Raw genomic sequence first — 27,018 nt, forward strand, 5'->3', positions numbered from 1 at the left:
TCACTATGACCATTTACATTTTTACACTATAAATTGTGACACATTTCTCCATCTTGTATACCAAAAATTGATGGTTTACATCGATCATTATATTCTGCTTTCACAGGTAATAATTCAATTTTTCCACTACTTTGTCAACATTTCTTTTCAACTATCTCATATTATTAATTGGGCATTACCTGATTATGCAGTGTGAAAAAAACTCTCTCTTCTAATCAACAATTCAGACTTATATATAAGAGTTGTATATGTAAGTTTCCCTTTTCCTAATTTCTATAACTTTGACACTATGTTCAAGAAAGTAAAGAATTTTTGAATCTCGTGGTTTTAAACTTAAAATATATAAAATATGATATCATGTTCTTTAAGATAGGAAAAACTACCTTATTAGACGGATATAGGGGTGTTCATGGTTTGGTTTGGATCGGTTATTGGTTAAATTAAAACACCAATCTAGTTGGTTTTTAAATTTCTAAAATCAAACTAAACCAAATGAGAAAACAACCATCAGTTTGGTTATAGTCGGATTGGTTCGTTTTTCTATTTTTTTTTGTTTGAAAGTAATAAATTTTTTGAGGACATACGTATCTCGGTAGACACAGATGCATAGTACATAAATAATCCAGGGAAAAATTACTAGCCATTGTGGATTCAATTAAGCAATGCTAGAGTTATTAGTACACGACCAAAGTGATTCAATTACGAGAAAATGTGACTATCTTATGTGAGGTAGAGTAGGTAAAGACTAAAATAATGAATTTTGATGGACTTGGACTTAGTATAGTAATAATTGAGCTAAAATTAAAGTGTTGGGCTTGAGAAAATGATAAAGTTAAAAACTTAAGTTGATTAAAATTTAACAAAATATTTATATTTTATTGATAAATAAATATATAAGTAATTATAAAATTATATATCTAATTTCTCGTTTCGATTTGTTATTTTAGTAAAACCAAACCAATAGTATTGGTTTTCAAAATTTAAATTCAAACCTAAACAAACCAAATATCAATGTCTTAATCGGTTTGGTTCAAATTGCTATTCGGTTTGATTTTCTAGCCATAACCATGAAAAACCCTAGACGTACATTCGTACCGTATACACTAATTCTACCCATACTTTCAAATAGTTTCCGTATCTTACCAATAACTAAGAGTTTCTTACCATATATTAAGAAGATATACCTAAATACATGTTTGTTACTATCAAATACACTAAAATAGAGAAAAAGGTGAGCAAGATAGTCATGTGTATCAAACATATGTGAACCGCACTAGATACATGTGTATGCATGTATCTGGTGTGATTCACATGTATATGAGATACTAGATCATAGGAGAGTGGCGAGGGAGGCGAGAGAGACAAACCAGAGTTGTTATGTACTTATATATCCTAGATATATTCGAAATCACTTGGATACAGTGTATCTAAAATAAATTATAACGAATTTCAATCTATGTGTCCCGTGATACATGCATCACATATGCATATATCTGATATACATGTACCTCATACACAATGTATCTAGAAAGAATTACACTTAATTTTGATGTAGTATCTTGAAATACATGTATCTTGACGTATTTGGGTGTATCTGGACACACTAAAATCTGGTAAGATTAGTAATATTGCAAATTTGAGTGTACCTAAGTAATTAACTCCTGAATTAGTGAGATTTTGATAAGTTTTCCTTGATTTTATAGTCTGATACATGTCATGTTGTACGTTATAGTTTATAAAAAGCTGTCACAAAAATGGGAAAAATAAGAAAAAAATGAAACAGAGGAAATAATATTATATGATATGTGAATTTATACTTACTAATATAGAAAAACTCTACAAGTGAGGTGTGGAGAGGGTATAATGTATGCAAACCTTACCACTATCTCATGGAGGTAGAGAAACTGATTCCAAAAGGCCCTGGACTCAAGTGCAACAACTATGAAGAAGAAGAAGACAATGAAGAGAAATCGAAATTAAAAAAAACAGTGTAAAAATAACCAAAACAACAATGAAATCATGTGATAATCAAAATGCCTTAACAACATGGTAGGGTAGATTATTTTTAACAAAATAATAATAAACCATGATAAAAATAAAAAAGCAAGAACTCAAATAATACAATTAGTATCATTGCAAACACCAACCTCCCTTATCAAGACAACGCTACACAACCTACTAACCTTCTACCCTAATACAAGTTCTCTATACCCTCCTATCTAGGATCATGTCCTCGATAACTTGAAGCTGAGACATATCCTGTCTTATCAACCCTCCTCAGCACTTCTTCGGCCTACCTCTGTCTTTCCTCGTACTCTCTATAATCAACGTCTCGAACCTTCTCATGGGTTCATCTATAGATCTCCTCTTCATATGTCCAAACCATTCCAGTATTGCTTCCCTCATCTTATCGACTATGGAGGCCACACCCACCTTATTTTGGATATCCTCATCTTCTAATACTATCACTCCTAGTATTACAACATATTCACTTCAACATCCTCATCTCCGCAACATGAGAATAGCACATCAAACCAAAAAATTTAAAGTGATTGGCTGATAGTCTAATTCCACTCCATGTCTCAATATGAGTTCTTCCATCCATAGCTTTAGTGGACAACTTATTTAACAAATATACTGAAATATAAATATTTTTGCCCAAAATCTTTGGGGGAGTTTCTTTTCAACCAAAAACATCTAGTCATTTCAATTATAGTCCCGTTCTTCTTCTCTCAGACTCCATTTTGTTCAGATAAGTAACTTTACTGTCAATCTGTGATCAATCCATATCTTCACAATATTATAGAACTCATTTGAAGTGTATTCATCACTATTGTTGGACCTCCAAGCCTTTAGCATACGACCACTCTATCTTTAGGCAAACACTCTAAATTTCTTGAAAATACTTGAGACTTGTTACTCATAATACACCCATGGCATAGGTCCACACACATCAGTGTGGACTAGTTTAAGTTTTTTGATTGCCCTCTAGTTAGCACTTTCAAAAAAAAATTCCTATGTACTGTACATATCTGACATGAGTCACAAACTTCTCTAAACAATGAGATCTCAGGTAAATCCTTAGTCAAGTTCATTTTATACATAATTTTCAAAGTAACGTAGTTAAAATACCCATATCTTTTCTTCCACAACCATGACTCATCCATACTTGCAAAACTAGCACCATCAAAATTTCTCTCTAAAGAAAAAGTTTTATTCAACACGTCTGCTTTAACAATCAATCTATCTTTTGAGTAAGAATCAAACAACGATTGCCCTTAAAAATAAGGAATAACCTTTACACATCATTTGTCCCACACTTGACAAGTTACATGTTAAACATGAAACATACAACACATCATAAACTAATTTTGTACCTTGTGTAGTATGAAAGGCAACTAAACCCTTTCCATATGCATGTACTGATTCACCATTTTTCATCCAACTTAAGTTGTAATTGTCATGTCAAGTGTGTGAAACAGTAACTCATTGTGTGACATACGACTTGTACATTCACTGTTATGAACCATGAGGATTTATTGATTTTTTTTTGTGAGAATCCATAAACAAGCTTTCTTATTCCTTTTCCGACTCTTCAGTAAAAATTCCTTGCTACACATGATTTTGTTGTGGTTGATTCTGTTTGACCCTACAATTCTTCTCAATATGATCCATTTTCTACAAAATCTGCATTGAAATGATCACTTTCCTTTGAACCAATAGTGCTTTTCTTGATGATTAGTTCTTCTACAATGGTTGCAAGGTGGAAACTTTTTCTTTCTTTGAAGATTCTTTCTATGTTTTGCCTTTTGCTGTTTTATCTCCTGCCATTCTTCTATTGTCCTTCACAATTCACATGTTGCTTGCCTTTATGCTTTGTCTTTATGCTGCTTTTGCTACTTTTTCATCTCTTATACTTGATCGTTGTTCTTAGGCTTACAACTTGCTATCGAAACTGCTACATATAAAGTCTTCAGATTACAAGATTCCTATTGCTGAAGTCTTGGAATAAAACCTTGTTGGTAAGCTCATCATCATCTTCTCCACCACCTTTGAGTCTGGAAAAGTTTCAAACAACAATCTTATTTGTTTACAATCTCCACAAGTTTGGCAGAGTACTCTTTCACAGTTTCTCCTTCTTTCTCCACTCTATCACATCTATCGAACTCTACTTTTAGTTTCTCCCATGCTTCTGTAGATGTTTCACAAGCCATTATTTATATCTGAAAGTGCTGAGTGAAGACATTTGAGAGCCTTTGGTTTCCTTGGCTTTACATCTTCATAAATCTTCATTTGTGCAATAGTTGGACTTGGTTTAAGTGGAGGAGAATCATCTTCACTTTCAATTGTTTTCCATAGACTGAGTGTTTTGAGATAAGCCTTCATGTTTATCACACATATGTGATAATTTTTTCCTGTAAAAATAGAAGGGTCTGCACCCAAGAAATTGTTGGATGTCATGTTACTGCAGCTCAGCTCTCTTATCTTAAAATCACCAAAGAATACCTTATATATTTTGCCTTCATAAAAAAGGCTCTTATACAACTGTTGGAATTTCGGAACTTTATAGAAAAAAGTAAAGTTCAATACATAACATACTACAAATGTCATAAACATATATCTACATAAGCTTTTCAAAAGTTAGTAGACGACCATGCCTATCCAACCACTATCGTACTTTCTTACAAGACATGTACTATAAAACAAGGACTACCATTCATTTTCAAACTAAGCAAAATATTCAAAAGAGAACTATCAAACTAAATACTATTGAGAAAAATCTCATTTTCTAACCAATACAACCACTTTAATTCACTATAGGTAAAAGGTATGTTTCTTTGTAGCATATCCACTCTTTTAGGTTGTACCATTTTGCCACTAAACTAGCTTTATATTTACTTCTCCATCAGGTTTAATTTGTACTTGATCTTTGTAAAATATAGAGATAATGGAACAAGGATGAGGGTTATTTATATATGTACAAGCAAGTCTATCTTTAGACACAATCAGAAAATCCCTAAATATCTTCTATCTATGATTGTGCTATGTATACAACGTGATAACATATCTATGTACATTAAATAACACTCCCCCTCAAGTCGGAGCATAGATTTTAATCATGCCCAATTTGTAACAAAGATATTCCACTCGAGTTCCATTTAAAGTCTTCGTGAATATATCTCTAAATTACTCTCCTATCTTCACATAACCGATAGAAATCATGTTCTCTTGAATCTTTCACGAATAAAGTCACAGTCAACCTCAAATGCTTCATCCGTTCATGATACACTGGATTTGAGGTTATGTGTAGAGCAACCGGATTATCACCAAAGTTTTGCAGACAAAGGCTTCAACCCAACCTCAGTTAAGAGGTGATGTATCTGTTGTATTTCACATGTGGATTGAGCCATTGCCCTATACTCAGATTTTGCACTAGATCGAAATACAACATTTTGTTTCTTACTCCTCTAAGATATAAGATTTCCACCAACAAAAACGCAGTAGCCAGTTGTAGATCTTTTATCAATTCTTGATCCAGCCCAATCAACATCTACAAAACACTCAATATGAGTATGTTTGTGATCACTATACAATATGCCAAGACTAGGAGCTCCTTTGAATTAACATAAGATTTGCGCCAAGGCTTCCCAATGTTTGATTGTCGGTGCAGACATGAATTGACTTACAATACTGACAGCATAAGCAATATCTAGACGGGTTACTGTGAGATATTTTGGTTTCTCAACTAACCTTAAAACGATGTACACTGGGAACCACTGGTATGTTGCATGGCTTGGCTCGCAACTTTCCAGAATCTGTAAGTAGGTCAAGTACATACTTTCTTTGGGACGAGAAAATTCCTTTCTTGCTTCTTGTTACTTCTACGCCTAAGAAGTATTTCAATTGCCCCTAGTCTTTGGTATGAAACTTGGCATGTAAAAATCTTCTTGAGAGAAGAAATACATGCACAATCATCTCCTGTAATAACAATATCGTCAACATAGACAACTAGAAGAATAACACCAACAGTTGATTGTCTATAAAAGACTAAGTGATCACACTTGCTTTTTGTCAACCCAAACTCTTGAACTACATCGCTGAATTTTCCAAACCAAGCACGAGGACTCTGTTTTAGACCATATAGAGACTTTTTAGATGACAAACTTTTTCATACTCCCCTGAGCAACAAACCCAGATGGTTGCTCCATATAAACCTCTTCATGAAGATCATCATGAAGAAACACATTCTTGATATCCAACTAATGTAAAGGCTAATGTTGAGTAGCAACCAAGGAAATAAACAAGCGAACATAAGTGAGCTTGACTACTAGAGATAAGGTATCAGAATAATCCACCCCATAAATCTGAGCATAGACTTTAGCTACATGTCTAGCCTTAAGTCTTGCAACAGAGCCATCTGGATTAACTTTGACTGCAAATACCCACTTGCACCCTACTACTTTCTTTCCATGGGGTAAATCCACCGAATCCCAAGTGTGATTTTCATCTAGAGCATGTATCTCCTCAGGCATTGCGTCTTGTCATCCAGGATGATTCAAGGCTTCTTTCACTATTTTGGGGATAGATATAGAGTCTAGAGAGGCAATCAAACAACTAGATGAATGAGATAAACAATCATAAGAAACAAAATTGGCAATGGAATATTTGGATGTCTATTGACGTGTACTTTTCCAAAGAGCTATAGGAAGGTTAAGATTTTCTGAGGCATCAAGTGAAGGAGGATTTGATGACAAAGGAATTGATTTAGGACATGTGTCATTAGTTTCTTGCCTCCGTGTGTAAACTTGGACAATTGGTGGTCTTGCTGGTACAAATGGAGCATGCGTTGAAGGCATAAGAGTTGATTGATGCTCAATAGAAGAACTAGGATATGGAAGAACAACATCATCTGATTGATCTGTCACAACACGGTAAAGCGATAAACTAACCATTCATCTTCTGTCCCCTGACTTGTAGAAACGGGAGGTGCATAGAATAATTGTGTAGTCTCTGAAAATACCACATCAGTGGACACCAGATATTTGCCAAGTTCAGTATAATAACATCGATACCCCTTCTGAAGCCGAGAATAGCCCAAGAAAACACAATTCAATGTCTGTGGATCGAACTTGATAACAGATGGTCGAACATCTCGGACATAACATGTGTTACCAAATACCTTAGGTTCCCCTGGAAATAATGACTTGTTTGCAAAAAGAAAACTGCAAGGCACATTACCAATAAGCACAGTTGCTGACATGCAATTAATCAGAAAACAAGCTGTAGAGATCGTATCTGTCCAAAACTATTTAGGAACCTTTATTTGGAACAAAATGTTTGGGCTGTCTCGAGTAGATGTTTATTCTTCCTTTCAGCAACTCCATTTTGAGAGGGTGTATCAACACATGATGATTGATAGAGAATATCGTGTTGTCTCATGTAAGACTGGAATATTTCTAACATGTATTCTTTAGCATTATCACTCCTTAGAATGCATACTGAAGCATCGAATTGAGTTTTGACTTTGGCATGGAAGGCACAAAAGTGGGTAAATACTTCAGAGGCGCTTCGTAAAATAAACTCAAGTCATTCGAGAGAAATCATCCACAAAAGTGACAAAATAATTATGCCCAATTTTTGAAATAACACGACATGGTCCCCAAACATCATAATGAACTAACTTAAAAGCTGAATCAACTCGTTTATTAACCTTTGACCTAATGAGATGTGATGGTGTTTTGCAAAATGACATGATTCACAATCCAATGAAGAAATATTTTGAAATTGAGGACAAAGTTTTTTCAACACAGGTAAAGAAGGATGACCCAATCAACAATGTGCTTCAAATGGATACACAACACTAGAGCAGGCAACAGATTGAGATTCCCATTCATCAAGGATGTAGAGATCATCAAATACATGTCCTTTACCAATAACTCGATTCGTCATAAGATCACGAAACATACAATGATCGGGAAAGAAAGATATATAACACTTAAAGTATCTTGTAAGTTAAAAAACGAAAATCAAATTAATGGCCAGTTTTGGTAGACTTAATACAGATGATAGGGTAATAGATGAGGTTGGTTTTACAGTCCCTGATCCAAGACTATTACAAGTAGATCCATCAGGTACAGTAATCGGAGAGGGTGTTTTGTGTGATTGAAAGCTAGAAAAGATATTGGGATTATCCTTCATGTGATTTGTGGCACCTGAATTAATCACCCATTTATTTGAAGAGGTGATAAGATATGTTTTATTTGACTCACAAAGAGGTTAACTAAAGCAGATTCCTTCTCTGATTATGATATTGACCGAATCTAGCAAACTTATCGGCTGAAACCCAAACTATTTTCTCAGATAATGGACTATAACGAGAGACTTTGAACTAATTTTAGTCCAAAAAGATTTAGAAATAGATTTTAGATGACAATAGGTAAAAAGGGCTGCAACCAAATTAACAAAGACTTGTAAATAAGTTATCTGTGAACAAAGATGTCCCTCACAGACCAAAAAGATATTTGGACACTACTGAGACCTGAACTAATATGAAAATATACTTGAACAGACCTAAAAGTAAACTTGAAACTTCACCCAGTTCCTCGAAACAATCTCCTCACAAAATTCTTGAATCTAGACAGAATCACCGAAAGGATTCAAATAGAATATAGAATCGAAAATCCACAAATACCAAAACCCAACACTCAAAATGAATGAAGTTAAAAAAAAAGATAAGAAAACCAGTTACCATTGTGAATATCGAGACAATATCCGAGTAGTAAGCCAAATCAATTTTGCCAGACCACAGTCTTGCAATTGAAAGACAGCCCAAATAGCTAAGACCTCCTCTTGGGCTACCATGAAGACGTGAAATTTATAATCAATAATTTTGAGCCCAAATGACTCTGATACCATGTAAATATAGAGATAATGGAACAATCTTACTTCTCATATCATTCTAAGGATGAGGGTTATTTATATGTGCACAAGCAAGTCTATCTAAGGACACAAAATCAGAAAGTCCCTTAATATCGTATATCTATGATTGTGCTATGTAGACAATATGATAATGTCTCTATTTACATCCAATAACAATCTTAAATATCCAATCCCCCCAAAGTATTAGTTTTTGGGAAAAAGCTCAAATATGCCATTGAACTTTCAGAAAATGCTCATTTATGCCATTAGTTAAAAGTTTGACTCATTTATGCCATTACCGTTAAAGAAAAGGCTCATTCATGCCATTATGTTTTAACAATGGTTTTGCAAAACCATTTTTGACACGTGGCGAATTATATTTGGCAACGTCATCAATTTTTTTAATAAAAAAAATCAAAAAGAAAAATAATTCATTTTTTATTTAGAATTTTGATTTTTTTATTAAATAAATTGATGACGTTGCCAATTATAATTCAGCCACATCATCAATTTATTTAATTAAAATAATCAAAAAAAATTAATTTAATTTTTTTTCAGAATTATCATTTTTTTATTTAAGAAATTGATGACGTGGACGAATTTTAATTGGCCACGTGTCAAAAATGGTTTTGCAAAACCACCGTTAAAAAATAATGGCATAAATGAGCCTTTTCTTTAACGGTAATGGCATAAATGAACCAAATTTTTAACTGATGGCATAAATGAGCCTTTTCTGAAAGTTCAATGGCATATTTGAGTCTTTTCCCTTTAGTTTTTTGAATGCCTTAATTGCTAAGTCTGAATTCATATTTCATAATAAGTCTGGGCATGAATGCATCTAGGTAGAACACATTTGTCGGAAAATCTTGAATTGACAAATTTATGTTTTATGCATATATATTAAATGTTGAATCCCCTTGACACAAGCCAAGAGTTAGGATGGATGTATCTTAGAAGATGGATCAACACCTATATCTCTGGTTGAGCTAGGTTGGTTGTATCTTCATGTGAATCATCAGTGTGAGTTGACTGCTCAGGCATCCTTCATAACTCATTTTTTCTAAGAAGGCCATCCAGTCAGCCTGATCTGTATTGCTGGAAGAGAAGTACATTTTTAGTGAAACTACATCCCTACTAACAAAAAGCATTTTGTACTCGAGATCATAGAGCTTATAACCTTTCTGATTGTTGGCATATCTAATCATCATTGATATGATATCCTTAAGCGCAAATTTATCAGCTTTGATCAAGTTAGTTGCAATGACATAGGCAACTAATAACTCTCATACCACATGCAGTTCATTCCCTCTCCCTCTATCGAATTGTCACTAGGTCTGAAAATAACATTAGCAAGCCCAAACAGATTTTCGATCACCTAGCTAACTTCACCCCCACCATCACACCTACTAGTGTCAAACAAGTACAAACACATCCCGACTGGCCAGAAGTGATGAAACACGAACTTGATGCCTTAATGAAAAAACAGATTTGGAAAACTTGTTCTGCCTGACCCGACGAAAAATATGTATCCTGCAAGTGGATTTCAAGGATCAAAAGGAATGCAGATGGGTCCGTTGACAGATACAAAGCACGCTTGCTTGCAAAAGACTACACTCAGAGGAAGGGCATTGATTTCCACGGAACATTCAGTCCGATCGTCAAGCTTACCACAGTTTGCATCGTCCTCTATGTGGTACTTCACTACAAATGATACCTCTGTCAACTTGATGCCAACAATGCTTTCCGCCAAGGTGATCTGGACGAGGAGGTGTAGATGGCACAACCTCCGGGGTTCGCTAGTGATGACAAGTCGACACACATCTGTCGGTTGCACAAGGCGATTTATGGCATGAAACAAGCCCCTCGGGCGTGGTACAATATATGTGCTTACAGGTTATATTTCTTCCATGGGTTTTGTTTAAGAAAAAATCAGATACCTCGCTCCTTGTCAGACATGGTCTAGTGATACATTGTTTGTCCTTTTCCATCTCAATGATATTATTTTCACTTGGAGCAACCCTTCCATTGTCAAAGCAGTTATCACTTCTTACTTCTCGTTTCTCAATTAAAGACTAATTAGGAAATCTTCACTATTTTCTTGGTGTTGAGGTGATACGCAGCTATGAAAGTTTTAATTCTCAGCCAGGCAAACTATGTGAACGAGATCTTGAATGATGAGCTAATGTTTGACTGCAAAGGTGTCCAAGCGCCAAAGAATGACTCTGAGTCTCTCAATCTATCTGATGGTACTCACGTGACTGATACAACTCATAATCGTCGAGCCTTAGGTACTCTCCATGTTAGCGGAAACGTGAAACTAAAGAACAAGGAAGAACAACAATATTTAACGTGGTTCGGATCAAAATGATCCTACGTCCACCAAAGAACAACTGCACCAATATTTATTTCACTATACAAAGAATATAAGTGAAATACTACAAGAGAGAGAACACAATGCCTTAGAAGATGAGAAGGCAAGTGAAAGGATGATTTGAAAATGAATTAAGAGCTACCTATTTATAGGAATAAATTCATCCTATTGATGTCATCCATGACATCACTATGTGTCAAAATTGTCAAGGTTAAGATAGCAAACCATTTTATGGTTTGCCTAACTTTCACCTACCAAGATACAATCTTTGACTTGTATTTTGTACTAATTATCTTCCTACCAAATATTCATATTAATTCATCTTCCATTTAGTTTGATTCCACAAGAACCAAAACCAACTCTTTCAATCTCCACCTTGGTTTGTGTTCCAAGCATGCGTATAAACAACTCCGGCCAAAACTTCTAAGCTTACTGGGCAATCCCATTGTAAGAAACAAGAAGAATCAAACCTTTGTTGAACATACCAGCTCCACCTAGCAGTTGTTCTCTTAGAGTTGCATCATACTCCCGCCAAGTCCTTGCAGTGTGCAAACTTGGCAAGCGGGACTATTTTGGTCAACATGTCTGCAGCGTTATCGTCTGTGATAACCTTCTCAACCTTGATAGCTCCCTTTTCTACGACATCTCGAATAAAATGAAATCTGACATCAATGTGTTTGGTGCGCTCATGAAATCTTTGATTTTTAATCAAATGAATAGCACTTTGACTATCACATTTTAGAATTGATTTAAGCTGAGCTGAACTCAATTCTGCCACCAAACCTTTCAACCAGATAGCTTCTTTCACTGCCTCCGTTGCTGCCATATATTCTGCCTCTGTTGTAGACAAAGCGACAATCGACTGTAAAGTCGATTTCCAACTAACGGCACTGCCAACGAGAGTAAAGATGTATCCAGTTGTGGACCTCCTTCGATCAAGATCCCCTGCATAGTCAGAATCAACATAACCGAGAATTGAAATACCTTCACTTTTCCGAAAGGTTAGGCCAACATCAGGAGCTCCTTTGAGATATCTCAATATCCACTTGACAGCTTCCCAATGCCTTTTTCCTGGATTTGCCATGTACTTGCTTACTACACTTACAGATTGGGCAATATCTGGACGTGTGCATACCATAGCATACATAATGCTACCAACTGCACTCGCATAAGGAACCTTTGACATATGCTCCACCTCATCCATAGATTGAGGCATTTGTAACTCTGAAAGCTTGAAATGAGAAGCTAAAGGTGTACTTACAGGCTTGCTCATATCCATATTGAATCTTTCAAGAACTTTTCGGATGTACCTCTTCTGAGAAAGATGTACAACACCATTTTCTCTTGAAATTTCCATTCCAAGGATTTTCTTTGCAACTCCTAGATCCTTCATGTCAAATTCCTTGCTCAACAGTTTCTTCAAAATATTTATCTCTGTGATGTTGTTAGCAGCAATAAGCATATCATCAACATACAACAAAAGATAAATCATAGAGTTACCAGACATCTTCTTGTGATACACACAACTATCAAATGCACTCCTCGAAAATCCATGTGTAGTCATGAATGCATCAAACCTCTTGTACCACTGTCTAGGGGATTGCTTCAAACCATACAAAGACTTCTTCAGTTGGCATACATGGTCTTCTTTTCCTTCAGCTAGGAAACCTTCAGGCTGATCCATATAGATTGTCTCTTCTAGATCACCATGTAAAAAAGCAGTTTTGACATCAAGCTGTTGAAGCTCTAAATCAAATTGTGCAACCAATGCTAGCAGCACGCGAATTGAGCTATGTTTCACGACTGGAGAAAAGATCTCATTGTAGTCAATTCCCTCCTTCTGACTGAAACCCTTTGCAACCAATCTCGCCTTGAACCTAGCAGCTTCCACTTCTGGAATACCTTCTTTCTTTTTGTAGACCCATTTGCATCCAACTGTCCTCATCCCCTTTGGCCTTTTAACTAAGACCCATGTCTCATTTCTGTGAAGAGACTCCATCTCTTCCATCATGGCCAACTGCCATTGTGCAGCATCTTTGCAAGAAGTTGCTTCAATATACGAAGAGGGCTCGAGATCCTTAATCTCTTCTTCTGCAGCTACGAACGCTTGTGCAATCAGATTTTCTTGCTCTATAAGACGTTCCGGTTTCCGTATCCGCCTTTTGTCCCTTCCCTTCGCAATTGTGTATGGTTCATTGGAAGCAAGTTCTTCTGCATCTTTTGACTCATCACTTTGAGTCTCTTGATCCCGTTTCTTGGTAAGCTCCACCGGTAGCTCCACCTGCTCGTTGTTCTCGTTTCTAGATAACTCCACAGAAACTTTACGAGGATCAAGTATAGAGGATTCATCAAAGGTAACATCTCTACTAACTACAAATTTGAGTAAAGACAAACACCATAGTTTGTACCCTTTTACTCCATCAACATACCCTACGAATATGGCCTTTTTAGCCCTTGGTTCAAGCTTACCTTCATTAACATGATAATAAGTTGGACACCCAAATATTCGCAAGTATGAATAGTTAGAGGGTTCACCTGACCAGACCTCATTCGGAGTCTTAAAGTCAATCGCTGATGCTGGAGACCGATTGACAATATGAGAAGCAGTATGAACTGCTTCAGCCCAAAATACTTTGGACATCTTAGCTTGTAAGAGCATACAACGAGCCTTCTCAAGAAGAGTTCTGTTCATTCTCTCGGCAACTCCATTCTGCTGTGGTGTGTGCCTGACCGTCTTATGCCTTGCGATCCCATGAACCTTGCAGAAATCATTGAACTCTTCACTGCAAAACTCCAAGCCATTGTCCGTGCGAAGATACTTGATTTTCCTCTCAATTTGATTTTCAACCAAAATCTTCCACTCTTTAAATGCTTCAAAAGCATCACCTTTTGTCTTCAGGAAACGCACCCAAACCTTTCGTGAAAAATCATCAATGAATGTGAGAAGATACCTCTTTCCTCCCTTTGATGGAAGCTTAGAGGGACCCCATAAATCTGAATGGATGTAGTCTAGCACCCCTCCCGTCTTGTGCTTGCCAGTGCTGAAGCTGACCTTTTTCTGCTTCCCTAAGACGCAGTGCTCACAAAATTCAAGTGTGCTGATCTTCTCACCATTCAAAAGGTTGCGGTTGCTCAACATCTCCAATCCTCGTGCGCTCATATGGCCTAGTCTCATGTGCCATAATTTTGCCTTGTCATCATTAGATAACTGCACTGTAGATGCATTTACAGAGCCAATAATGGTGCTTCCCGCAAGTGTGTAGAGGCCATCCTCCAGCTTGGCCTTCAACATGACTAAAGACCCTTTAGTCACTTTCATAGTTCCTCCTTCACTCATGTACTTATAGCCTTGTTTATCTAAAGTACCCAGGGAGATCAAATTCTTCTTTAGATCAGGAACATGACGGACTTCTGTAATAGTCCTCATGATTCCATCATGGCAGCGAACATGAACTAAACCAATGCCAACTATTTTACAAGTTGCATTATTGCCCATTAATACAGTTCCTCTGCTTGTTTCATAGCTGCTGAACCAATCTTTTCGGAATGTCATATGCAGAGTACAACCAGAGTCTAAGATCCATTTGTTGTCATAGACTCCATTATTGCATGATGTTGTTAGTACATAATCATCATCATTATCATGTACTTTCTCAACAATGGATGCACTCGCCTTTTCTTTGGACTTCGACATAGGGCAATCTCGTTCAAAGTGCCCCTTCTTGTGACAGCCCCAACACTCCGCATTCTTTTTGTTCACACGAGACTTTGATCTGTACTTCGATTTGCTCCTTCCCTTTTGGCTAGTACGACCTCTTACAAAGAGTCCACTAGCTTCGTCACTTTTGTCTCCTTCAAAATGCATCCGCACATCACAAGAGTTTAGTGCTTGCCGCACTTGCTCAAGTTTAATAGGTTGTTTGCTATACATCATTGAATTCTCAATATCACGATATTTTGAAGTCAATGAAAATAGTAAAGAACATGCAAGTGTCTCCTCGTCCTTTTTAATTCCAGCAGTTTGTAAGTCCATCACAAGTTTATTGAACGCATCTAGATGGTCTTGCAACAAAGTACCTGAATCCATCTTAAATGTATGAAGACGCCGTTGTAACAACATCCTTGTTGTCACTGACTGGTCCTGGTAAAGCCCTTCCAGCTTTTCCCATAACTCTTTGGCCGTCTCTTCGGTACTTGTACTCACTTCACAAAGTACGTTAGGTGCAAGGGACAGTTGGATTGCACTCAATGCATCTCCTTCAATCTTTTCTTTGTCGGAATCCGATATCTTATCGGGGTACTTTCCGTCAATAGCATGGATTGAACCTTCCCTCCGCAGTAACGCTATCATCTGGATTTTCCAGATATTGAAGTTGTTGCGCCCACTAAATCTATCAATTTCAAACTTCATGGAACTCATTTTTTTTTTACTTGTTCTTCCTTTTCTACTACAATGTATTTGGAACTACAGAAAACCAAAGTAATCCTTTTCTGATGTGGAAGTTCAGACTGTGCTGCAACCACAGAGCATACTCAGACAGAACCTTGCTCTGATACCAATTGTTAGCGGAAACGTGAAACTAAAGAACAAGGAAGAACAACAATATTTAACGTGGTTCGGATCAAAATGATCCTACGTCCACCAAAGAACAACTGCACCAATATTTATTTCACTATACAAAGAATATAAGTGAAATACTACAAGAGAGAGAACACAATGCCTTAGAAGGTGAGAAGGCAAGTGAAAGGATGATTTGAAAATGAATTAAGAGCTACCTATTTATAGGAATAAATTCATCCTATTGATGTCATCCATGACATCACTATGTGTCAAAATTGTCAAGGTTAAGATAGCAAACCATTTTATGGTTTGCCTAACTTTCACCTACCAAGATACAATCTTTGACTTGTATTTTGTACTAATTATCTTCCTACCAAATATTCATATTAATTCATCTTCCATTTAGTTTGATTCCACAAGAACCAAAACCAACTCTTTCACTCCAATGCATATCTTTTACTAGATCTGACATCGCATATGCAGTCAACAAGTTGTCTCACTTCATTCAAGCACCATATTGGACCTTCACTGGAAAGTTGTGAGGCATGTTCTCCGCGACCTTTGTGGTATGATCCAACTAGGCTTGCGTGTGACTCCCATTGATGACTTTTATCTTCAAGTGTAATCCATGCGGATTGGGCTTGGGACATCAGTAATAGAGTCTGTAAATAGGTCTACATCTTGTTCCTTGGTGACAATCCAGTTAGCTGGTCTTGAAAGAAGCAAAATATTGTCTCTCGCTCCTCCATAGAGCAGTGGCTACCATTGCTGAAGTCCAGCATCAGGAACAGCCTCAAGCTGGTGGCCCAGCAGCTGCTGCTGAGCCCGTAGAGACTGGAGCCAAGCCTGGAAGGGCGAACCAAATACAGAGCGGTGGCTAATGCCCTTTCTAAAACCCTGTGGGTGACCAATCTCTTGAATGAGCTGCAATTTCCAGTACATAATTAAGTCACCTATCATTTCCTGTGGCAATCTTGGAGCAACATTCTTTAGCAAGAATCATATCCTCCATAGTCTTGTGAAGCATTCTGCAATGGACTTTCACTTTGTCCGCCACCATTTTGAAAAGAAAAGGATTTGTTCTGTTCACGCCCAAGGTCCCAACCAACTAACTGACGCTCCCACCAAAGCACTGGCTAAGCCTGCATTGAGAGTAATCTATTCAAGTTAGGCTTAGTGACCCATCACCTAACTTGAGGGGGCGTATTGGAACACTATGTTTGTATAGTGTTCAAATATGTTCAGGACTTGAGATTCTTAGGTTGGGTACTTTGTTTATGATTATATTTCAATATTCATTGTTTATTAGTTAAGATAATTTATCAGTGTTTAGTTAGGAGTGTACTTGATTTTTGTAAATATTTAAGCAACTGATGCTTTCATTAATAACATACAGAGTTTACATAACTTCTCTAAGTGTTCATAGACATAACCTATTAAATTAGATTGACAAATACTCATACTAATGATGCAAGTACATAAGTTAAATATTACTTTTATTGGACCATTTGTCTTTTTTTTTTGTTGAAATAATCCCTTAAATAATCTTTGTTTTCACCTCTTTGTAGTATTGATGATCTTGTAAAATAGTCCATTTGATATCTATTTTATTGTTTGATTTGTTATTTCTAGTGAGTGACCATGGCTGACATGCTAGCAAATCTAGCTAAAGAAAGATTATGGGAACCTTATAGAGGACTCGAAAAGAAGATAGTGAATCTAAAGGGAAAGATGGAGTTGCTCGGTAGCCGAAAGGTTGATATAGTGGCTACAATAGAAGATGCTGAATTTCATTCATCCAAGAAAAGGAAAACAGAAGTTCAAACATGGTTATGCAATGTCAATAACAAACTAGAAGATTTCCAGAGCCTTGAGAAAGATGTTCAAGAGTGTGGCCGATTTGATCGTATAAAATTGGCAAATTTTGCTGATACAATGATTGAGGAAGCTGAGGAACTCATAAAGCAAGGTAAGTTTCCTGAAGGGGTTTTACATAATATATATGAAGAAAAAGGGGAGCCTTTGGTGACAACAAATTTTAAAGGCCAAGTATTCAGACAAAATTCGGAAAATATATCTGAAATACTAAGGAACGATGAGGTATCGATCATTGGCATTTATGGCATGGGTGGGGTGGGTAAAACCACTATGGCTATGAATATCCACAACGAGTTATTACAAGAAAGTAGATTCTCGGGTCACATTTATTGGGTCACTGTATCTCAAGATTCGAGTATTCAAAAGTTACAAAATGGCATAGCCGAGAATGTTGGCTTAGATCTTTCTTGTGTTAATGATGAGATAAAAAGGGCTGCTAAGCTATTCCAAGCATTGAAGAGAATGAATACTTTTGTCCTAATACTCGATGATGTTTGGAGTAACTTTGACGTGAAAAAAGTGGGGATTCCACTTGGAAATGATGGAGGCAAAATGATCATAACAAGCCGATCACTTGAAGTATGCCGTAGAGTTGGTTGCCAAAAGAATGTCAAAGTCAATCCTCTATCTAATGTAGAAGCTTGGGATTTATTTACTGAGAAACTTGGACATGGCAATAATAATGACGTACAAGTAATCCCGATTGAAATAGAAAAAATAGCAATGAAAGTGGCAGAGAGATGTGCTGGGCTACCACTTGGAATCATAACAATGGCTGGTTGTATGAAGGGAGTAAATGACATTTTTGAATGGAAGGACGTGTTACAAGAGTTGGAAGAATCTTCCATGATGCAAGATGATATGAAGAGTGAGGTGTTCCCTATTCTCCATTGTAGTTATACTCGCTTGAGGGATCCCCGGCTACAAAAGTGTTTCTTGTATTGTTGCCTATATCCAGAGGACTTTGAAATTCCAAGAGTTGAGTTAGTAAACAAGTTCATCATGGAGGGATATATAAATGCAAGGAATAGTAGGCAAGCACAAATAGACCAAGGTCATGCCATACTAAATAAGCTAGAAAATGTATGTTTGCTAGAAAGCACTGAGGATGTAGATGAAAATAAATGTGTTAAGATGCATGACTTGATACGAGAAATGGCTATAAAAATCACCAGCCATCCTCATCATGATCGCTTCATGGTAAAAGCTGGAATGCAATTGAGAAAGATGCCAGAGCTTAGTGAATGGTCAGAAGATCTCGACAAGGTATCCTTGATGCGTAATTGTATAGATCAGATTTCTCCTTGTGAACTATACAAATGTTTAAAACTGACAACCCTATTGTTGCAAAAGAATCGCTTGTTGCGAGGAATTCCATACTCATTTTTCATGTTCAAGCCTTCTCTACGAGTTCTGGATCTAAGCTATACCAACATTGAAAATTTGCCTGACTCTCTATCAACCTTGGAAAATTTGAATGCCTTAATGCTTAAAGGTTGTGGAGAACTTAGCTTTGTACCATCACTGAGCAACCTTAAGGTACTTAGGGAACTTGAGCTTACTGGAACAGGGATTAAGCAAGTTCCCGTAGGCATACCTAACTTGGTTAAGTTGAAATGTCTAACCATGAGTGGGTTGAAGAAGCTACGTAGTGAACCACCCATAGATATGTTTGCAAGCCTATCCCATCTCCAGCTTCTCATGACTCCGTTTTCTATACGAGCAATGGATCTAGAAAGGATGAAACAACTTGAAGAATTTGGAGGTAAGATGTTCAGTCTGTCTGATTTCAACAATTTCGTAGCAAATCGAGAATGTTATGGGCAGCCAATCTTCTTTAGAGTCACTCTAAATGGTTTGACCAGTGATTGTGTTGGAGATTTGTATGAATACCCTGTGATATTTTCCAGCAAAGAAGTCATTTTGAAGGATTACTGCCTGAAGGGTGGAAATGTAGTACAACCCTTGAGGGAACAGTCAGAAGCTGTAATCAATATTCCAAGGGACATGCAAAGACTTGAAGTTTCATGGTGCGACTTCATAAGTTCGGATAATAGCTTCTTAAATGCCCTCCCATCCTTGATCAATTTGACAGATTTGAAGATAGTCAAAATTGTTTCTTGTGACGGTATAGAGTGCATACTCCGATTACCCTCCAATTGCCAAGAATTGATTGTGCCAGAAGGACTTGGGTCGTTACTCAAAAGCTTGGAGAATTTGGAACTGTACAATTTGAAGGATATTGTTAACCTTATTGACATCCAACCTAATACTGAAGCATCTCTTACGGCTCTTTCACATGGATTTTTTACAAACATGAAGAAGTTAAGGATTGAACATTGTTGCCAAATCAAGGTGCTGTTTCCTCCATGGTTATGGAAAAATCTCCACCACCTTGAACATGTTGTGGTGTCATATTGTGAGGGGATAGAAGAAATTATTAGCGAGAATGAGGAAGAGGAAGTGGATCAAGAGGCGAGCAGTCAATACCTGAGTAGTCCTTCATCATTGTTTGCCTCTACCGATGTCATCCTCCCTAAACTAAGAGTAGTTCATTTGACTGAGCTACCGACACTCAAAAGCATATATAAGGGAAGAATGACTTGTGTATCCCTTGAGGAAATAGGTCTCTGTGGCTGTCCAAAGCTTGAAAGATTGCCATTTTTTCATCCTCTTCGTGATGGAGAACCACTGCTTATTCCACATGCTCTCAGATCTATATATGTAAGTCGAGAACTTTGGGAATCACTAGAGTGGGACTATCCTCAAGCTAAAAGTATGCTTCCGACAGAATTTCATACATGATCGACTACCTCAAACTTGTACCACCAGCTGAGAGTAAGATCAGGTCAGTGCTTCTTCATTTGCATTTTAAACTATGGATACTACATAACACCCAAGATTCACATGTCACATCCTCTATATCTCTTTATTTGATTTCTGCCATTTTAGGTTGAAACGTCGAGCACCTGCAATACCTCTCTGTTTCAAGCAATCAGATTCTAACTTCAGAGGGAAGCATCTGTCAATAATATCTGAGGTACTTGGTTCATTTCCATCACTTTTTCTCATTGTCATAAATCATCTTCCATGAAATATATTTGATAGTTCTGAGATAAACACTTAAAAGGAACACATTTCAACAACTTTATCCATCAAGACATGTAGAAGAAATCACCTAGCGGTTTTCAGTTCGAATTCACTTTATTGACCACTAGGTCACACCCTTGGTTGCAGTAGATGAACTTAAGCAATACCATTGAACCTGAATATTAACTCCTAATACAATGGAAGTTCGGTTCTGTCCACAATAACACCAAAATTGTGTTTTTTGCCAATATTAGATTAAGGTAATCTGTATGCTCTAATTTATGGTAATTTGTATGTTCCTCCTCTTGCACCAGATTCTTGGGATCGGCAGTGCTGCTATGGTGAAAATATGGGAATTGCAGCTACTGAATTTGTATTTTTTAAATTGCTAAATAGTATATACTATGTATATTACTCTAATAAAGAGTGTATCTGCAGAACTTCAATTTTGAAGGGTTAAATGATGTTGTTTGCTTGATAAATACTTGTATTGGTTTCGCCGGGTCAAAGGTAAATGTCCTGCATTACCTTTCTGATAATAAGATGGAGTGTTTTATTTTGATGAAACTAGAGGTCATGTATTTGTAGATAGTCTTGTCTTGCTAATGTAACCGAACCAAATAGTTCTCGTCTTTTGAACATTTTCCTGGAAAAGTTAAGCGGCCATGTAGATATGGATAGAATCGATCCAAATGTTGATTCTCTGAGGAGGAAAATCAACAAATATCATCAGGTCAACATCTATTTAGAATGCATCATTTTTTACGTACCTTAATATCCTCATCTTGTATAGAATCTAACACTCTCAGCTTGAATTTTTCTGAGTTGGCTGAAAATGATAAACAGAGTCCTAGATTATTATAAATATATTTTACCTCTAGTTAACATTGTTACTGTTAGAACCATCACCAATATTGCAGCCTCCAAGAATTGGTCTATTTCACAAATGAATGTTAGCTATGCCTTCGTACAAGGAGATTTCTCAGAGGAGGTATATATGACTATGCCACGGGGTTTTCATAGATAGTGGGAGAAAAAAGTATACATGCTAGTGAAGTCATTGTAATTTGTATGGCTTGAAACGAGCTTCAAGACGGTGGAACATCAAGCTCACAATGTCTTAGTTGCATCAAGGTGTTCAGAGTGCTAGCTTATGATCACTCTTTGCTTACAAAGAAGAAAGGGTCAGCTATTTTTCTCAGACTTGTTTATTATAGGGTGTACAAAGGTGACACAGAACTGGTAGATGTTACTGCCTATCGAAAATCTTGTTGCAGAAATTACTTGGATTGCAAAAGAGTTGGACTTTTCGATTCCTATCCCAGTTTCACTATTTTGTGACAATAAAACAGCTATACATATAACCTCTAATCCCATATTTCATGAGAAAACTAAACATATCGACATTGACTCTCACTTTGTTCGAGAGATGCTCAAACTTGGCCTCATTCTTCCTCAGTTCATCTCTGCTTCTTCCAACTTGGCATATGTGCTCGACGAAAACTAAAGATTTCGAATTCATCACTGGACTTCTGGTTACATCACATCCGGATACAGGAGAGATGTATCCAAGAGGGGATAGGGATGTACGAGCGAGAGGCAATGAGATGTATCCGATAGGGGAGAGGGATGTACGAGCGAGAGGGGAGTGATGTATCAAAGAGGGAATTTTTGAATTTTTTTTAAATGATAGGGATTATAGAAATCATGGTAAAATAAGATGTGTATTTGGGTATTTTGTTTCCTAAATATAGGCGGATCATAATGGGTCAAGACTCAACCTAACCCAAATTTGTTTGGGCCCAAATGAGTTGGATCAAAACGTGGTAGTAACGAATCATAAATCAACCCGTTAATACCCCTGTAGTGACAAAGATTGAATTTTAGACACCGATTTTACGGTGTTAAAATTGAAAAAGAATTTTGCTGCCCTAGGAACGACTAGTTCGTTTTGGTATAAAAAAGATTCACTTGCCTTTTATGCATTTTAAAAGAAAATAGTTTTGTCATTTTGGTTCCGAACTCATCATTTGCTTCTCCACCACAACCATCATCAACTTCGTTGGCTCTTTTATTGTGTCACTTTTTGCGAGAAAACTTTCGAAATTACTATAGCAACTATTTTAAAGTTGTTGCAACAACTTAAACAATTGTCTAATTGTTGCAATAACTATGTTGAAGTCGTAACAATTTCAGCTGAAGTTGTCGCAACAAAAATATCATAACTATTTTAGCAACTATCGTAGGTGTTGCAACAAGTAGCATAGTTATTGTAGCAAATACTATAGTTATTAGGTTCAAGAGTATAACCGAGGAAAAAGGTGGATGAAAGTGGTATATTTAGCAAAAGAGGTTGATGTAGAGTATAGTTTAGAGGTACTTTTATCCCTTCTCCATTATTTTTATCATGTAATTGTGGCAAAAAATTAAAGCATCATTAGTGGCTTTTTATAAGTGGGATTCTTACGTAATTGTACAAAGTGAAAACTAAAATAATCACATATATATGTAATGTATCGATATTATATAAATAATATATAATTATACATATATAATATACAATTACATATTAGAGATATTTATACATCAATCCATATATACTATGTATGTATACGTTCCTTATTATTCTACTTGTGATCTTCATTCATATTTGTCCCATCAGCCCAACGGAATTATCAGCGCTAGTTTATATATGTATATATATTTGGTGGCTATTTTATAAATCATAAAAAATATTGGACAATAATTATGTCTATTTTGTCAAATAACTTAAGATAAAATCCACATGTAGTAAGTTGTCCATAGAGTAAGTGCAACTGATGCCAGAGCATAATTCCATAGCATAATTACTGAACATTCACTTTCACCAACCTCAAACAACTGTGTAATTGTACCTGCCCATTTACCAAACCAAAAAATATCAAAAAAAAAAAAAAAGTTTTTTGCTACACATTTTTCATCTTAGTCAAAAAAATTTAAAAAAAAAATAACTTCACATTTTCCATTACTCTTAAACCGACAAAAATATTAATGACATGTTTTAAAATAAAAATGTTACAAGTATGGTACCAACCTATGGTCATGGCAGATGGAAGTGCATATTGCAAAAGAAGTACAAACTGATATAATGAATCTGATCCAACCAACCCAAAATGGCGTGCAACTTTCACAACACAAATTCCTGATAGTGGCAATGCTATATAACGTATTACTTGAATGCCTATCACAATCCACACACCTACTTCTGACTTTTTCAGCCCTGCACTTATAAATATAAATATTTTTTACATTATTATCGGTGACTGATATATATTATCTGCTAAGAAAAATAAGATAAGTAACCTGCTACGAAACCAAACCTTTAAGAAGATTTGCTCCAACGATCAATGTCATGGCTGGTATTGCAGCTTCTCTATAACGTTGAGTTAATTGATTGTTATATAGTATAGTACAAATTAATTATTCAAAATTGAGGTTTAATTTGTTATACCCAAGCATAGATGCAGAGCTATCGATGACATGCAATGGAGCCTCATTTCCAATCATTAAATTTCTTAGCAAAGATGATACACCAATTAAGATCCCAACAATCTGTAGAAATTACATAATTTGAAGATTATATATATATTTTTTTTTCACTTGAAAAAAAAAATAGTACATGATTAAATGTGGACGTACCGTAGCAATTGTTGAGGGTGCAAATAACATTTTGAAATTGATTCTCTGTGTCCATATTTTGATATGTTGTTTCATCTTTTTCACAACCTGTCCCTGTACAATATGATATTATTTAAGATCAAGAATATTAGCTAGCATCACTAACGATATCATCGCGTAAATTGTTTTACACTATATATGACATCAATAAATTAGTGAATTTGTATTTTAAAGAAAGTAACCTGATGATGATCATGTGTGGTTTGATATGAAATGAGAGGCAGTGCAAGTTGAGATTGATGGTCCATTTCCTCTGGAGGTAATTTTTGTACATGTGTTGAGGTATTATTATGTTGACTTCCAGATGATCGAATCATGTTATAGATATATGTCCAAATATACACTGCTCCTACCTACATATGAAATATAATACAAACCACAAATTAATCTTACATACTATTAATTTTAATCTGTGAATTACATCACGTAGTTTTAATATGAAATTATAATCTATTCCTAATAAATTTTTAATTATATTAATCTCTTAAAAATTAAAAAAAATCGAATACAATAATTGAAGCTAGGATACATTAAATATTGTCTCGGATACACTAGCATATAGCTTGGATACATTAAATATTGTCTCAGATATATTAATATGTAGCTCGGATAATTAAATACTGGCTTGGATACATTAAAAACTAGCTTGGATACATTAAATACTGGCTCGAATACATTATAGAAATTAGAGATTTTGGATAATTTAAAAGTAATAGCAGATAATGGAAATAAGTGAAACAAAATGTGTGTATTTCTGTTATTTGTCCTAATTTTAATGGGGGTGTCAAATCTGAGCTCAACTATAGATAATTTTAAATCATTCAAATTTTAACTTATTTTAGTATAATCTTCAATTGAACTCAATTTAATCTCAAATCTCAAAACACGTTTTAAGACTCTTTATTATATCGAAGGTATAACTTACTATCTATTTTAGAATTCATCTATCAATCTGTATTTTCTATTTTAATTTTTTTTAAATTAATTGTGATAGTAAAATCTAAATAAAAATATAATGATTGAGATTAAACGAGTTAAATTGGAAACCCAAATTTAAGCTTGTTTAATTAAGCCCAAAATAAATTTGAATGCATCAAAACCCAACTCACTATTCAACTCATTTTAATATCTCTAATTTTAACTGAATCCATCTATTTGACACCAACTATTAACAAGAGAATTGTGTACGTAGTGATACCGCCATAGATAGTGATGCATAGGCCTTTCCATTAGTGGAGCATGTAATTGAATCCCCAAAAGGACTATTCTTCTCCTCACATACTGCTGGTATTATGATGAGAAGCAAGTTCCCCAAATTCCCTATACATTCAAGAAAACAAAAAAAATTATAAGATTCAGAGTTCATTTTCCAGTAGAAAATTACACATACTATTTTCTCCGTCTTAATTTGTTTGTCTGGCTTTTTATTTGACACAAAATTCAAAAAAATAAAGAAAAATATTAAATCTCAAAGTCTTAATTAAATATATACAGAATTATCAAAATATTTTTAATTTTATGATCTCAAACATGTTAGAGCAAAATTTAAAATCAACTCTGAGTTTGTTTACCTGCAGAACAACAACTAATAACTAGGCCATGGAGATGTATAGGAGTTTTTGTGATCTTCACAAGTATCCATCCAAGCATTGAACCAATAATAAAGGTGAGAAGGATATTTACTGGCATGAACCATCTATACAAAAAAAAGAAGACATAATTATTATTCAATAATTAATTCAATAAAAAAATAAATTAATGTAGCACATGGAGGTAATTCGTTCAATTCGTTCAAAATATTAAGGGTAGGACTCAAAGATAATTTGAAGTAAAAATTTAAGGAATCCCATAGTGTAATTCAATAATTACACTCTGTCCCGACAAATTTAGTATTTACTAAAAATTCCTTAAAATTGTTGTGCCGTGATACTTTAGACTCTAGTGATACATGGTAAATGATACATAGTAATAAACTGTTAAGAAAAAAATGGGGAAAAAACAGTACATTTAATCTTGTTAACTAAAACAGCTTAATTTACGGTAACAAATCATTAATCAGCATTAAATCAGCACGTAATTGGATATTAATTTCAAATTTTGAAAATCAAAGATTATATCATCTATTTTGAATACATTTTTTATGAACAATCTATTAAATTTCGAACTGCAGTAATTTTATTGTTGTTACTGTGGATTTTTCAAAATAATGAGTTGGGTTGGGCTGTCTCTTGGAAAATACTATTTAATTGTAAAAATTTAAGGAATCCAACAACAGATTTTTAAGGAATCCAATATGTATCAAAAAATCATAAAAATTATTATCATGTATCAGACAATAGGTTTAATACATGAGTACTAAGTGGATTATAATGTTTAGTCTATGCTTTGACACATGAACTAGATGTGTATCATATGATTTCCTATGTATCAAGGGTTTTTTAAATTTTTTATCATGTATCAGTGATTAATTTCAATAAATGCG

The 27,018-nt window shown here is 35.4% G+C and overlaps 2 protein-coding genes across 2 annotated transcripts in view; one reads left to right on the top strand and one right to left on the bottom strand.

The window, feature by feature from the left end:
* The first annotated feature begins 72 nt into the window (after positions 1-72).
* Positions 73-21,386, top strand: LOC107010247 (disease resistance protein SUMM2-like). Its single transcript, XM_015209489.2, has 5 exons — positions 73-106; positions 192-250; positions 17,484-20,577; positions 20,682-20,769; positions 21,134-21,386. Exon 3 carries the CDS (start codon positions 17,493-17,495, stop codon positions 20,532-20,534), a length of 3,042 nt encoding a protein of 1,013 aa, XP_015064975.1. The 5' UTR covers positions 73-106; positions 192-250; positions 17,484-17,492; the 3' UTR covers positions 20,535-20,577; positions 20,682-20,769; positions 21,134-21,386.
* Positions 21,387-23,488: 2,102 nt separating this feature from the next.
* LOC107010262 (protein PIN-LIKES 3-like) overlaps positions 23,489-27,018 on the bottom strand; it is a 5,975-nt gene continuing 2,445 nt past the window's right edge. The window contains exons 3-10 of the mRNA XM_015209507.2: positions 26,108-26,232; positions 25,735-25,856; positions 24,719-24,889; positions 24,498-24,590; positions 24,310-24,410; positions 24,179-24,231; positions 23,893-24,078; positions 23,489-23,713 (exon numbers count right to left, since the gene is read on the bottom strand). Of these exons, the coding sequence (XP_015064993.1) occupies positions 23,589-23,713; positions 23,893-24,078; positions 24,179-24,231; positions 24,310-24,410; positions 24,498-24,590; positions 24,719-24,889; positions 25,735-25,856; positions 26,108-26,232 (976 nt within the window). The 3' untranslated portion in view covers positions 23,489-23,588. The remainder of the gene's footprint in view (positions 23,714-23,892; positions 24,079-24,178; positions 24,232-24,309; positions 24,411-24,497; positions 24,591-24,718; positions 24,890-25,734; positions 25,857-26,107; positions 26,233-27,018) is intronic.

This window comes from Solanum pennellii, chromosome 2, assembly GCF_001406875.1.
Source record: "Solanum pennellii chromosome 2, SPENNV200".
Lineage (NCBI taxonomy): Eukaryota > Viridiplantae > Streptophyta > Magnoliopsida > Solanales > Solanaceae > Solanum > Solanum pennellii.